The sequence below is a fragment of the Halyomorpha halys genome, unplaced genomic scaffold, assembly GCF_000696795.3.
Source record: "Halyomorpha halys isolate HHAL.00 unplaced genomic scaffold, Hhal_1.1 Scaffold346.1, whole genome shotgun sequence".
NCBI classification, from domain to species: Eukaryota; Metazoa; Arthropoda; class Insecta; order Hemiptera; family Pentatomidae; genus Halyomorpha; species Halyomorpha halys.
Genome location: NW_027106417.1, coordinates 172283 through 188348, shown reverse-complemented (window position 1 = coordinate 188348; position 16066 = coordinate 172283). Strand labels below are relative to the sequence as shown.

The 16066-nt window shown below is 29.9% G+C and overlaps 2 protein-coding genes and 1 long non-coding RNA gene across 4 annotated transcripts in view; 1 reads left to right on the top strand and 2 right to left on the bottom strand.

Annotated features, from left to right (window-relative positions):
* The window catches only part of LOC136795147 (uncharacterized), a 60264-nt gene extending 53710 nt beyond the window's left edge, over positions 1 to 6554 (top strand). The window contains exon 3 of the long non-coding RNA XR_010842705.1: positions 6423 to 6554. This is a non-coding gene — a long non-coding RNA (uncharacterized lncRNA). The remainder of the gene's footprint in view (positions 1 to 6422) is intronic.
* LOC106681545 (monocyte to macrophage differentiation factor 2) overlaps positions 1 to 9110 on the bottom strand; it is a 14469-nt gene extending 5359 nt beyond the window's left edge. The window contains exons 1-4 of the mRNA XM_014421896.3: positions 8765 to 9110; positions 8610 to 8697; positions 6432 to 6589; positions 6198 to 6333 (exon numbers count right to left, since the gene is read on the bottom strand). Coding sequence (XP_014277382.1) covers positions 6198 to 6333; positions 6432 to 6589; positions 8610 to 8697; positions 8765 to 8832 — 450 coding nt within the window. The 5' untranslated portion in view covers positions 8833 to 9110. The remainder of the gene's footprint in view (positions 1 to 6197; positions 6334 to 6431; positions 6590 to 8609; positions 8698 to 8764) is intronic.
* A 4396-nt stretch (positions 9111 to 13506) lies between these two features.
* The window catches only part of LOC106681535 (multidrug resistance-associated protein 1), a 25957-nt gene continuing 23397 nt past the window's right edge, over positions 13507 to 16066 (bottom strand). The window contains exons 3-4 of one of the 2 annotated variants that reach the window (XM_014421883.2): positions 13833 to 14027; positions 13507 to 13754 (exon numbers count right to left, since the gene is read on the bottom strand). In XM_014421883.2, coding sequence (XP_014277369.1) covers positions 13643 to 13754; positions 13833 to 14027 — 307 coding nt within the window. In that variant the 3' untranslated portion in view covers positions 13507 to 13642. Of the gene's footprint in view, positions 13755 to 13832; positions 14028 to 16066 lie in introns of those variants that run through there. The other variant, XR_010842704.1, reaches the window with a different exon arrangement.

The following is a 16066-nucleotide window of genomic DNA, read 5'->3' as shown; positions in this document are numbered from 1 at the left end:
TTTCACTCCAATTTTTGATTACTTTAATAAAAACTATGTAGAGTTACTAGTCCAAATTGATGAATTGGCCAAGTATAGCAAGAGGGAAGAAAAAAAAAAATGGTGGCTATTTCAAAACGTTAAAAAAAAATTATTTTTCATTCAGAACTGTGTATCTTTAAAAATATCAACAACACTAGAAAACCTAATAGAACATTATTTAAAATAGATTAAATTTTATTGTAGGAAATACTCAGGGTGGCGGTCAATAAAGATATCAAAATAGTTTTCTTTTACTATTTTGATACCTTTGTTGACCTCCACCGGACTATCTTCCTACAATCTACTTCATATAATAGGGTAAATTTGCTGAAACATGAGCTCTAATAGGACTATTTACGTTCAATAGTTCCCAAGATATATTTTTTTAAAAAGCAACATTTCATAAAAAATGAACTGAAAAATCAGTAATTAGTGAATTTATTTTAGGAAAGCAATATTTCAGAAACTATTCAAGGTACAGACCTCTATTAGCTATAAAGTAGTTTTTGACACTTATCTAGGAGTAGAAGTTTTTATGATATGAATTTTTCATATGAAATTTTGTCGAAATAACTAGAAATTAATTAATTAATTAATTATGAGAGATAGTTGACCGTGGATGATAAATGAGGAGAAGATGGTTGGGGGTGCGGTCAATGAAACTTCGGTCAAAAATCATACTTATTTGTGTTTCATTGACCGCACCCCCAACCATCTTCTCCTCATTTAACTAGAAATTAATTTATTTTAGCAAATATCATAAAAACTACTACTCCTACGAAGATCAGTATCATAAACTACTTTATAGTGTGTTAAACTAGCTTTAATTTGAGTGCTGTCAGAAACCTCTGCGTCTAATTGCTCTTGAGATATATTTTTTCATAAATCAAAACTTTTATCAGAGCGACTATAAATCAACATTTTGTGAATTTATTTTGTCAAATATCATATATACTACTATGATAAACATTATTAACTATTTTATAGTATATTAAACTATCTTTAAGTTGAGTAATAGACATCTGTATGTCTGATGATTTCTGCGATAGTTTTTCCAAAATTAATTAAAAACAAAGATTTTTGGCTATTTTATTATGAAAATGTTGCTTTTTAAAAAACTATATCTTGGGAACTATTGAATATAAATAACTCTATTAGGGCTCATATTTTAGCAAATGTACTCTACTTTAAATAATAAATTGAATATAGTCCGGGTGCGGTCGAACAAAACTCAAATAGAAATGACTATTTTAATTGAGCCAATGTTTCACCCTGCATTGCAGGACTAGGCTGGGGCCCGGACCATATTCCATTTATTACTACACACAGTCAATCAGCGATCTTCCAGTATATCATAATACTTTAAATAATGTTCTATTAGGTTTTCTACTGTCGTAAGTAATTTTAAAGATACAGAGCTCTGAAAGAAAAATGAATGTTTTTTTAGCCTTTTGAAGCAGTTGCCATTTTTATTCAATATCATAATACTTGGCAGACTATCTTGTACTATATCCATCAGCACCAAAAATAACATAAAAATTATGAGCAAAAAGTAATCAAAGATTAACTTAAACTAAGTAATAAATTGTCAAATATAATTGCCTATTGCAATGATATTTTTTTATTAATTACAATAAAACATGTTTGTAAATGAAAATTTTTTAGAGGAAGTTATATACATTTAATATACAGGGAAGTTTATTTTACCATAATTTTAATTTAAAATCAAGATGTCCGACATGACATTAAACTTCTTTTGTTTTATTTTTTTTTTTTATACATTTAAACTCAAAAGTTTTTTTAGTGGTCCAGTACCAGGTTGATAGATTCATATAAATGAAATCCTAATAGACGTCAAAATAGTTTTAAATTGTATCGTTTGGAATGAGTATACAATGAGTCATAGTTCTGTTTATTTATTCTTCTTCCCATACAAATATTTATGCAATAAAAAAACTGTTGCCAGTATTCAGAATTCTGTGGTATTTTTGATATTTTTTCCTCAAAAACTATTTCTGGATCCGCTATTGATCCAAGTAAACAGACTAGGTTCTAAAATATAATTTTGATTTTTATCATTCTTCTTGACTTTAAGTACTGATAAAAATTATTAGTGTGTGTAATTTTTTATTAATTTCTGAGAATATTCTTTTTATTAGTCAACTTTTTTTTTCAAAAACTTTAAATTGATTTATAACTCAAGTACATAAATATAGGTAACTTTTTACTATTTTATTTTTTTTGCTACTTAAAGAGTATTTATTGGAGCAAATGCACAGATATGGATAAATAATTTAACAATTATAATATCTTCTGAATGCATTCATAAGGAACTATGGCTAAATAAAATATTTGTCAATATTATTAAAATAAGCAACAAGTTATTAAAACTTCTAGAATGTTTTAGTGTTTACACAGCCTTAATAATTTCTGTACATTAAGTAAAATATTTTTCTTCTAAATATTGAACATTTTTTCTCCATTATTCTCTTTATTTACATTTTTAACGTTTCAGGGTTAATTTTACCTCAACTTATGAACTGTCTCACTAAAAACAACAATTTTTAATTATCTGCTTCTGAATCATCAATCTGTATCTGTGGAATTCCCCAGGGTTCTGCACTATTTTCAATACTTTTCTCAGTATACACAGCTGAAACTGTTGGAGCCAAATCAAGCCAAGCCAGTTGGACACTGAAAGGGCTGAATATTACATTTAATCCCAACTGCATTATTTTCTCCTTCCAGAACAAGCTCCCTCTCCCTAGACTCTATAGGATACCAGGGTTCAAGAACAGACCGGTGGGCAGAATAGTGTACCTGAGTGTCATCCTTGACAGACACTAGCTCACCACTGTCACAAGAAAATAAAGCTGGTTACGACCAAGGCTTACAGACCTAATCCTCTGCTAACATCTTCTAACTTTTCTCTCCACCTCATATTACTGATATACAAAAATATTCTCCAACCAACCCTTCTCTGCAAAGCACGTATGCTGGCTAACATGACAGTTTTAGGGTAGTATCCTGAGACATATTGTATAAAACATACTATTTCACAAAGAGCAAAAACTGACAACGTCCATACTACACTTGGATTATCGACAGTGGCAGAATTCATCTCACGGAGGCACATAAAATCTTTGACTACTGAAATCATGAAACCTGGTGAGCCCCGTCATCAGACAGCAGACACAATACCGTTTTCCCATCTATATCTATTATATTCCCTTTCCTTAGTTCCGACATTAAGTGTATAAAAAGCAGTTAAAGAGATGTATTTCACCAATTCCTTCATCTTCCCTAATATCAAATACTACATTCATGGGGCTTAGAAATAAAAAAATTACCCGCTGATTTCATGCCTATACCTGTTGTAATTTTGTTTATTTAACAATTATATATCTCTTTTTTAGTGTTTTTTTTTTTTTTTCAAATTTTGAGGCAATTTACCAACAGCTAATCTTATTATACAGGGTATTTCATGGCTAAGTGTCCAGACTAAAAATATGAATTAAGGGTTTCAAAAAAAAAAATTGCCTCTGGAGGTATGTCCGTTAATGCTTTGCTTTGGAGATACTGATATCTAAAGATTTTTATTGTTATGAATTATTTAGATTATAACAAACAAATTAATATATGTTTCAACTACTTTATTTAGGATAAGTTAGTATTAACATTCACATTAAATATAGTTCCAAGTGATTCAAGATAATCGAGGCTTTAAGACAGGCTCGGCATCTTCCTTACATAGGAACACAGATTAATTATTTTTTTGTTTTGAGGTCCTTAATTCACATTTTCAGTTTGCACACTTAATCCTGAAACACCCTGTATAATAAGATTAGTTGTTGGTCAATAGCCTTAAAACTTTAGGAAAAAGAAAGACACATAAAAAAATTACAACAGACATAAGCATAAAATCAACACGTAATTAAAAATTGTTAAATAATTTTAAATTAAATAATACAAAATCACTATAAGAGAAGAAAGACTTGTTGATTTTAGTGAGAGAATCCAAAAGTTGAGGTAGGAATGTTAACAATGTAAATAAGTAGAATAATTAAAAAAATATTGAATAAAAAGTGCTCAATCATTAATAGAAAAATATTTTACTTAATGAACAGAAATTATTGAGGCTGTGTACTATATTTTATTTAATAAACACTAAAACATTCTCAATGTTTTAATAACCTGTTGCTAATTTTAATAACATAGACAAATATTTTATTTAGCCCTAGTTCCCTATGAATTAGTTTAGAAGATATCATAATTGTTAAATTATGTAACCATATTTGTGCATTTGCACCAATAAATGCTTTCCAGGTAACAACAAAATAGTGAAAAGTTACGTGTATTTAGGGAACATTTGGTTGTCTGATACAAGAAAGTATAGGAATAAAATTGATAGGTAATTTAAACAATTGTTAAATAAATAATAACTGTTAACTGTAAAATAAATAATAACTGTTCAACCAATTGCTTTAAACAGCCCTGCAAAGTGGGGCGAAACGTCGGAATAGTTGTAAACTATTATTGTTTCTCTTTTGACCGCAACCCTGACAATCTTCTTATATATCAATTGTTAAATAAGTTTAAAATGCATAAACCAAATAATATGAAAGTATTATAAATTAAAAACTTGTGGAATTTATTTACAGTTCAGAACCTAGAATAGAATAAACTATGTAGCAGAATAGAAAATATTGGAAAAAAAAAAATATGATAATTAATTAAAATTTAGGGCACTTCACTACCCAGGAATTGAAAAAAACATATCTCAATATTATAAGCAGAGATTATAACTCTAGAGTAGCAGACATAGTTTGTAATCATTGATTAGGTAATTAAAGTCAATTTTGATCTTTGTACAATAATTAGACATAGGCAACCAATTCTATTCAATCATTTTTTTTTCTAATAGAGATAAGATTAGACACTTGAAAAAGATAAATACATTCCAATATAACAACTATAAATATCTAGAATTTAAAAAGATCTATGTCCTCTTTAATGCTAGAAATAATTTTAATATTGAAGACTTTTCTTTAAAATCTACTTAAATTACTTTCAACTAAAGTGACAAAAAAAAGTGAACTATTTATATTAAAAAAAATTTTTTTTTTTCAAATTCAAAACAGATATAAAAAATAGAAGCACCATCTAGACAGACATAAATAAGTATAAGTTGAGAATAAATTGAGAACTTCAAAAAAATAAAAACACTATTATTTGATCTTTAAATAAAATAATATTAACTTAAATAATAAAGTGATCATCAAATAGTAGAGCGCTTTATGCCTAAATATGTTAATAAGTGGAATATGGAATATAATTATTCTAATAGAAGCAGGCAAGTCTAACAAATGAGATCTCTGAACCATTTGAGTAGCACAGTTGAGCGGAAAGATAATTTTTAACACAAAAACTGATATTAAATATAATATATATAGATATATAATATATTAAATATAAGGGTTTAGATGATGGGAAAATAGTCTGAAATGCCTACAAACACAAAGAAATAAGGAGTGTATAAGTTCTAAAAAGATTTTCTGCTCTTCTCGTTTTCGGGAATTAACCAACCTTCTTAATTCATATTCTTTATTTTATTGATAAATTAACACTGCCGACGTTTTCGATACTCCTCATTCTTGAGGAGCCTATCCCAAAAATAGTTAAAAAGTTAATTGTTACTTTTAAAGCTTTGAAATGTAGCCAAATTTTATTTTGCTTTCTTTTTTATTTTTTTATTATAGTTAATTTGCATACCTTTCAATGTTTGTACAGGTCATCTTTGTTCAATTTCTGATAGAAATTTTATCATTTATTTAAAAAAAAAAAAAAACAGTAACTAAAAACATACTTAAAACTAAAAAATATCACTAATATTTATATATCACTCAATTTTTTTAACAATAAAATATTTTTAGAAGAAGCTCCTGAAGATGGACGTACCGTCCAAAATGTTGGCAGTGTTAGATTATTGATTTAGAAATAATAAAATGAAGAATTTGAAGTAAGAAGGCAAATTAATACCTGAAATAGAAAGGAGCGCCAAATTACATAATTGTCTTCAAATAATGAACCTCTAAATATATAAATAAAGATTATAATTAATTCATAAATTAATTTTCAACTAAATAGAAGTAGCTATTATAATTAAATGAAATTACCCAAACGATCCACCAGAGATGATAGGGCCATATATTACGTGGAAGTGGCTCTAGAAAAACCCAAGGGAAGTATGAGCCGGCAATAAAAATATAAATCATAGCTCGGTCACAGCGATGGAGAATTACTCTCAGAAACCTTGAAACATATTTTGAAAGTTAAAAATAAAAATTACTAATATAAATGAACCAATAAACATTCATTAATGCATGCTTTTTTACTTTTAGACCAATAACCTGTTTCTGTTCGAGAAGAAGACAGTATGGAAGAGTGTTGAAACGGTAAAACACATGATGAGTGAAAGACTATATATCAGAGCGCAGAAGAAGTGAGAGCTTGTAGGAGAATTAAAGAGCAGTAATAAACCTCCATATATACTAGGAAGCACCCAGATCTAATAAAACAGCAATATAAAAACAATCAGATATATACACATATATTTGTATATATACATACACATACAAATATACAAGTTCTCATAAATTACTTTAATCAAAACTTAAAAGTAAACATAAACATGAAATTCTGAAAGGAAAGGTTACAAAAATAAGTTTCCAAGAAAATCCCCTAGGAGTTATTCTGCAGTTAACATATAACATGGTTTTTAAATTGGGCTTATAACATTTAGCATGTTAAAACTTTTTGTATTTAACACAAAATCATTAATGCCCCTTTAATTGTAAACAAAGCAATCTATTTATTTTGTACATAATTAATGAGATGATTGAATTTTACAGCAATACTTCACTTTCTAAAACTTCAAGATGTTGTACTTCCCTTCATACAGATAAAGTGAATCTGAACAAATATCTCTGAAAAATACTACTTCCTTTCTGTTGATGGTACATCCCATGATCGCCGAGTGACACAGTACTCATATTGTTTTATTTTGAAAGTGCTACAACTTAATAAAAAAAAAATATTTTATTTTGAATTGATCTTATTTTAAACATAGAACCATAAACTAGCAGTTCTCAAGCTTGTTTTATAAAAGCACCCTTATTAGGCTAAATTTCACTGCACCCTGGTTGTGCTAAACAAAAATTGGGGCAGTTTTCCTTACAGCAGTTGAATTGTATAGAAAAAAAAAATTTAAAAACAATGCAAAGTAAGTACTATAATGCACTCTATATTTGCTATTTTAATTTTTACTTTTTTCTTCTGAAATATTTTGAGAAAGTGGCATTCACTTGCAGTACTTCTGCCATTTGTTTGGGACACCACAGTAATTTAAGAAACGCTGCTATAGACTGGGGTTACTTTCTCAACTACGGTTGTTATGCAAACTATCCCAAAGGTAGTAGGGTTATCATAAAGTCATCCCAGTATATGAAATAGGTCCAATAGAAATAAAAAAAACAAAACTTCTTTCAACTTTTTTTTAAAGCTGTGTCAAAATCAAAACAAAAGTGATATAAAATTACTCATTTGTGAATTGATGCATTTAGACATTTAAGATTATATTTCCATTATACTTAAATCTTTAAGTTTCAACTTGAATGGCCTCATGAGTCCCCAGAAGTAGTCCATAGCCAAAGGGGAGACTAACACGGATGAGAATTTTGCTTTAAAATTCCATTATCAGGACTACGAACAAAGATATAAAAAATTTCTTTTATCTCAGTAGAACCTCATTTATCTGTCCTATCTGAAATAAGGCTAGTTAATTAGGAGAGCTGGTTGATCTGGAGTGTTTAAAAGAAAAACTCCAATAACTTAATTCATATACAAGTTAAAAACTAAAATGAAATACATAACTTAATATTTTGGTAATATGTACAGTAATATATGATAAAGTTGAATTTATTTGACCAATTTAATATAAAGTAAATTAATACCATTTTACCAAATTTGTGTTTTCTCAGTATGTTAATTACTTTATTTTTACCCAAGGTACATCTGAGAAACTGGTTAGTAAGAGTTATACAGTACTTAAAAAAAGGAGGATTTTATATTTAATGTTTTACAAATATTATTATTCTTAATTATAATTGCAGGGGGGTCAGAAATGAGCCAACATAACATTGTAGCTGAGTTAAGCCTTTGATTAAAGGTTGACAGAAATAAAAAATGGTGTGATACAATACAATTAATCATAAATGGGGTAGAGCCTAATTAGATTGTTGTTTCCTAAGTGATTTTAACAGCATTAAAGAAATCAATAAACATAGAATGAACCCATTTATATTACAAAATAAAATAAGTAAAACCATCATTAAAAAATTCTGCATAATTTCAGCTAGGAGAAGGAAATAATTAAATATATAATCTTTACAAATAAAGTAAGAAGTTTGTTTAATTTTCAAATATAGATAATTAAATATTCAATTAAGGTTCCAAAACCACATTACATAAAAATTTGTGTGAGATAATAATTTATGGGGAAAAAAATTATATTATGAATAAATACTCACTCCATGTGTGATAACATTGGCTATGTGCTCTATAGGAGTTGGATTGTATGGCTGATTGTGGGATGGCTTGTCATTCATCCATTTAATCCTAAAACAACTCTTACTTTAGATATAATACAGTAAAAGCTACATATTTCAATGACATGAGTACATACGATTTCAAAGCCTGATATGTATTTCCTTTGAGTAACCCCAATTGTGTCCAATGCTTGGCAGACATCATTTTACAACAAGTAGACAGATGTCTACTGACAAAATCTCTTAAACCTTAGCCCCATTCATGACTGTCCTTGGAAGTAAAATTTGGCAGATTAACAAATTACATAACCAATCCAGGAAGTAAGACCTATCTATATGTTAAATGGATTTATAGAAGACAGATAAATAAGAAGCACATCAATACACTGAGAAATAAATACTATCCTACATGAAAGACAAGTTGGTACAATCTATGCCCTAAACTATTGATAAAAATACTGATAAGGGAAGCCAGGTTATCCTATTGTTACATCTGAGGTTAAGTTATTGAACTTGTTCCAACACGTGTCAAAACCATCATCTAACTAGTGTGCACATGCGCAGTACGGTTTTTCCGTTCCAAAACCTTCAACTGGCAATAATAAATATCTTATTTACGAGTAAGCATCGGTTGAGTATATATAGTGTAGGAGTCTTCATGATTCTAATCAAGCTCATGTCAGTAAAGTTCTTCCCTCGTTGTTTTCTTAGAACCGTTTCGGCCGTAGTGAATTCAATTCTGGAGCTTTGGATGGAATTATTTTTGTGACCCTCGGCGGATTTATTTTGGAAGTCCCTATGCATTAGTTTTGTTGAACTTGCCCACTACCTTAAATAAAAACCAATTTCTAACTGCACGATCAGTTATTAGTCCTTCACCATATAAACTGCATATTTCTTCTGCTGTCGCCTAAGCACAATTGCCTGGTTTAAATTTCATCACATGATGAATATGTGCTTTTTGACCCTCTTTGTAGTAAGTTAAATTTCCTTTATTTTGAGTGTTGGCAGACACACGTGCGTCTTATGGATCTAGAGAAATATTTTTTCAAAAATCCAACATTTTATACGAACAACTATAAATTAACATTTTGTGAGTATATTTTGTCAAATCTCATAAAAACTACTAGTCCTACAAAGATAAATATTATTAACTATTTTATAGTAAATTTAACTGGCTTTAATTTGAGCGCTGGCAGACATCTGTACGTCAAATGGTTTCTGAAATGAAGTATTTCATAAACCAAATTTATTATCCGAACAACTATAAATAAATTTATTTTAGCAAATATCATGAAAACTCCTATTCCTACGAAGGTAAAGGTCATAAACTTCTTTATAGTCCATTAAACTAGCTTTAATTTGAGTGCCAATAGACGTCTGTACGTCTCATAGTTCCTGAGATATAGATTTCTCAAAATAAATTAGCTAATTATATAATTAATTAATAATTACTAATCTTTCAGAAGATTTTTAAGAAATTTTGTTTTTAAAAAGCTATATCTCAAGAACTATTAGACGTAAATAGCTCTTTAAGGGCTAATATTTCAGCAAATTTACTCTTGTTTAAATAATACTCTCTTAGATTTTCTAGTTTTGTTGGTAGTTTTTAAGATATAGAGCTCCGAATGAAAAATTAATGTTTTTTTAAGGTTTTGAAACAGCCGCCATTTTTTATTCCTCCTACCTATACTTGGCAGACTCATCAATTTTGACTAGTAATTATACATAGTTTTCATTAAAGTAATCAAAAATTGGAGTGAGATACTGCCTTTTTTTTTTCCCGGATCTTGTACTAGTACGGCACTACGTGACGTGGGAGGCCAAAAACCAGATGGGTAGACAAAATTAACAAAGATGTGAAAAAGTTGCATGTATCAAACTAGAAAGCAGTTGCCATGATTGCCGTGGAGAAGGCTATCCGGGCCAAAAATCTACAAGATCTGTTGTAGAGCGAACCGAAAAAAAAAATTAAACCGACTATCGAATACTAAATATACGACTTCATCGTAATTGGTTCTCCCGTCAAACAATATTTCTGAGACGTAGACCTAATATTGCAAATGTTATTTCGGCATTGGGAAAGAGTGAGTTTTTACTAATTAATGTTTTTTTCTCTTTTAACTATCCAACAAAAAATATTACGGCCAAATCAATACCAGCTTATGTACAAATTCTAGTTTTTCAAAAGTAGGTTTGTTTCTTGAAATATTTTTTTGTTAACCCAGAAAAAAAAAGAGCATAGTTAATTCACTTAATTCATGTTTATAACTCTGATGATATGGATAGAAAATATTTTGTAAACAAAAGCTTGGTTTATTTATTACAATTGATAATAAAAAAATAGTAATTAATAATTGAAGTTATTAATTAATTAAAAATTCAGGGATAAATTTAATGGATTCAGAGAAAAAAAAAATGGTCGTATCAGAGAACCCTGCTTCCATGTTTGAAAAGTTTTTATAATGTTTAGTAACTGCCTGTCACACCTTTCGCTAGGTCAACTGCCAAAAAACATTTAAGAGAACAATGCGATTGTATGATGATAATAATTAATAATAACACTAATTTGCAAATCAGATATATAATACTTCGTAAATGATAATGGCGTGGGATTTCTGAGGAAACTGTATAACCTGACGTCACTAAGCAATATTTGCCTTTTTCTTTGAATATTTGGTGTGAGTTTCGCTGATGGATTTTTTTCTTAATCTATTTATTGAAATTTACAGTTGTATTAAGTAAATTTATAACTAGTAAATACACTATGGGTTATATTAAGATAACATTATACAGTCATGTGGAGAATCTACTCTGTTCAGAGATAAGTTAAGATAATCAACAAAAATAACTTTTATTAGTACTAATGTATGAAACAAATTTCAGAGGCGGGAATTTAAAAATTCACTAATACAAAGTGAACTACAGGAGGGGTATTCATGATCTTTAGTTTAACATGCTAAAACGAGTTAAATGGAAAAACTCATGTTAAATAGAGAAATATTTCCTTATTTTACCATGTTAAAACGATATAACTTGTAACATGGTTAAGAGTCTGTTACTAGGTCTCTTAAATGGAGAATGACGTCACGCAACAGACCAGCTGAGCTCGTCACAGTTTTATTTGTTGTCATGTTAGTTTACTTGCTCGTATTTTGTGCTAGTATTGTTTTGGATGTTTTTAAAACTAATTAAGTAATGAATGACACTAATAATAATGTAATGACTGTTAACGCCATAATATAATTACCTTGTAAATAGTATTTGAGTTTTATTAGTACTTAATTTAGTTACATCTATTTTTATTTGTATTGTTTACACACGGTCAATCAATAATCTTCCAGTATGTCCAAAAAATGTAATTATATTTGTTTGTTATAATGAGTAATGGAGACAGTTGCTAGGGGCTGATAAAGGTTGCTAAGGCGTCATCTAGCAACGGACCGACCATCTTAGTTTTTTAAGGCAGTTCCGGCTAATTAGTGGCCGTGCTAGCGTCATTAGCAGCCCTGTCTGCGTTTGGTTCATGTTATTTTATTAGACATTTTTTGAGTGTTTTAGTCGTCATAACAGTCCGGAACCAGACAACTTCTGTGTTTCGATTTTAATATGAGTTCCGGATAATTAGTGGCCAGGAACGTGTGTAATCAGCCCTGTCTGCGTTCATTTTGTCGGCTCGCCTAATACATTAATACGACTCTTGGATATTTGGACCATCGACGAGCCACTACACCAACTTTGGACCATTGCAGCGGTTTATTTAGCAACAAGAGCTGCGACTTACACATCTCGGCAGCACTCTTCCTCTGACCTATCGGAGTGGAGCAACCCTACGTCGACTAGTATTTATTGTATATATTTATTTTGTAAATTAGTTTCTTTTAGTTTTCATAATTTATCTAACTATTTTATTTTTATCTGAAAGGCTTTTTTTTTATTTTACTTGTATTAATTGTTAGTTACCTTTTGTTTATTTTAGTTTTAGTTTTCAAATGTTTAAATTGAACCAAATAAACGTTTAATCCGTGCCAGTTTGTTTTTTTATTCATTTTAAAGCCTTTCAACAAAACGACATAGTCGATTCGAGGTCGCTTTAACAATGACAGTTGTCAATTAGCTCATCTTGACTCGCAACCAGACATTTAAGAGGTAAAGAATGGTACATCAATTTTTTTTAAGACATTTCAAAATCTCAGAAGTATTATCTAGAATACTTAAATATTGTTATATTTTATACAATAAAGAATTATTTTGTTAGCCCTTTTATACTTAATAACTTAAGAGTCATGTTAGGTTACTTGCTTGTAGTTTGTGTTTCGATTGTGTATTAATATTGTTCCTCACAAGTCAGATCAACAAGACACTCAGTATCCAAACTTTTACACAACTTACACTTTTCACTCACTTTATGGATGTTGTAATAAGTTACTTTAATCAAAACTTAGAAGTAAAAAATAACATGAAGTAATTAATAAGTTCATAAAATAATATGAAGCAAGTTGCTCAGAAAATCCGCTAGGAGCTCTTATGCATTTAACCTTTAACATGACTTTAAATAGGGCTGCTCACAATCCTATACTTATAACATTTAATATGGTAAAACATTTTACTTTTAACACAACATCTTGAATACCCATAGATTAGTAAAATTATCCGTCGATGGGTTTGTTTATCCCTTTAGGGAGCGATATCTCTCATCTAATTAATGTCATATGAAGAAGGAATTTTGAATTTTTTTAATTTCCCGCCACTAGAGCTTCTTTTTTTACCCTAGTACTCTTTTATTTATTTAATAAATATATAATAACATGATAGATTACATATATTAAATCATTACATAAATCATAATAATAAATAGTATATTTCAATAAGGAACCATACCACTTTTTAATTATACAAAATGTTAATGAATCGTTTAATTTCATATTTAATAACAATGAGGGTTCACTAGATCGCTTGATCTGGAACTAAAGAAACAATCTAGATTAAGAAGCTGTCGTCCATCTTTGACTTCTTCAAACCAGGCCAGCGTCCTGAGCCATTCTGTAGAAAGCTGATGATTTGTTCTTCAAGAGAGTGGAAGTAGCATCGAATTCTAAGACACGCCCTTGATCCAGTACTAGGACTCTAAAGAAGTAAGAAAAAAAAAAGTTTAATACTTCGTTATTTTCATAAAAATTCGAAATAATTCAAAACGTAACCAACTTGTCATAGTCCATTATGGTGTTAAGCCTGTGCGCTATTGTAAGGACTGTACAATCAGCGACTTTCGTTCGAATCGTCTTTTGAATGAAGTCATCAGTCGTTAAATCAACAGCTCCAGTAGCTTCGTCCAGGACCAAAATCTTTGTCTTTCGAAGAAGAGCTCTTGCGAGGCAGATCAGTTGCCGCTGACCAACGCTGTTATAATAACACATAATATGCTTGTATTAGTTTTATTTATTTATTTTAATATAATTTTTTTAGTTAATATATATAGGTATCTCTAAATGTTCAATTAGAATGACAGTAAAACCTAAGAGTGACGTTCAGACTGATCGCGGGTAATACTGATGTATTACAAAAAAAATTGCAATTCGATTTTCAAATTGATAAAATAATCATTATTTTATCCTGATCTCCTAATATTTTAATATTTAGGTACTATATTTGCAGTACTATATATAATACTATAGGTAATAGTATCTGTTGCGGCCAACATATGGTCCTCAAATCGATTATTGGAACATATGATTTTTATTAAGTCAAAAAACAAAACAACTACTTTCTGTTGTTTTTTATACTGAAAAATAGACAGGTGACATCTAACCGTCTCAGCGTGCACATACATATCGTCTCCTTTTTCTACTCTCTACGCACTCGTAGTTGCCAGCATCCTGGCCTTCTCCGGCATCTACATCATTCTATCCACGGCGGGCTATTCGACTCATCCTCCAAGAGGACAAGGCGGCCGGACGAACGGCGATCTACTCCTCGAGATCATCCACTCAGGACAACAACCACAACCAGGGCCCCATCAATCACCGGTGTGTGAATTTTGTGTTCCTTTTATTATGTTCACTTAATTAAAATTAACAAAATTCAGCTATTTTTTTTCACGGTTGGGCTAGTAAAGGTTCCTTTTGAACCCCTATCCGCCGTAACAGTATCTATAGGTACTACCCATATTTATAAAATGTTGTATATTGTTGATTTATTAATCAAATTGTAAAAATAATTTAATATTGTAATTTATAATTTACATGCAAATATTATCATAATCGTAAACATATTGTTTCAATAAATAAACAAAAGAATACACTGATACACAGTGAAGTAATTCCTTACAGGCCGCGCTTCGCACAGGCCTTTACATTCTTAGCAGATTGATTCCTGCTGAGTACTTCTTTGGAACCTCTTGGGAATAGCAAATAGAGACTAGATCAGTACAATCTTTCACGATGTATCGATATATCTGAAGTGTTTTTATTTCATGTTAATTATTACTGGTTTTCTCTTTTATCCTGAACTTGTTATCCCTTTCCTAAGGACCTACAGCTATAAGTACATACGGGCTAGTTCCATGTAGAGTGAAGTTTCCTACTTGCAAGTTCCCTTAGGACTTGCCATCTCCTTCACGACCAATAGGCCCGTTCCTTACAGAGTGAAGTTTCCATCCTTCGAGAATTTACGAATAGTTTCCGTAAGAATCAGCCTGATAATTCATATCCTAACCAATTACCTAACCTATATGAACAAGTATTGTCGAAGCCTTCAGGTATAGAGAACATCTTCGAGTGTAGTCAAAACCATCTTATCTAACACAACCATCTGTACAATATTATTTGTTTCATGAATGGAATATGGTCCGGGTGCGGCAAAAAAAAAAAACTCAAATAGTAAATTGCAAGACAAACACTTGACATAGTTACAAAAAATAAATGGAAAATAACTGGTGTATACAATGAAAAGTAAAATTTAATATGAAAAAATAAAGGTTGTAAAAAGTAAATTAAAACGGTAATAGTAACAGATAGATAAGAGAAGAAATATTAAAGAAAGTACAAATTAAGAATTGAATTCTTATTAAATTTTACTTTTCATTGTATACCCCTGTTATTTTCCACTTTTTTTTTTTGTAACTTGTAAATGTCAAGTGTTAGTATCTTTTTTAGCCCTGACGAAGCCCTGCAACGTGGGGCGAAATGTTGGCTAAATAAAAATAGTATACCCATTTACTATTTGAGTTTTTTTTTTTACCGCACCCGGACCATATCCCATTCATTAATACACAATCAACAATCAACAATCTTCCATTATTTGTTCCAATTTTTTTTTGTTCAGGAAAATGCCAAATAATTATTAAAAAAGCCCACTCTCGTATTATGAATCGCAAGGGGCTTATGGTTCAATACTTCATTTACGAGTAAGCATCAGTTGGATATATATAGTGTAGGAGT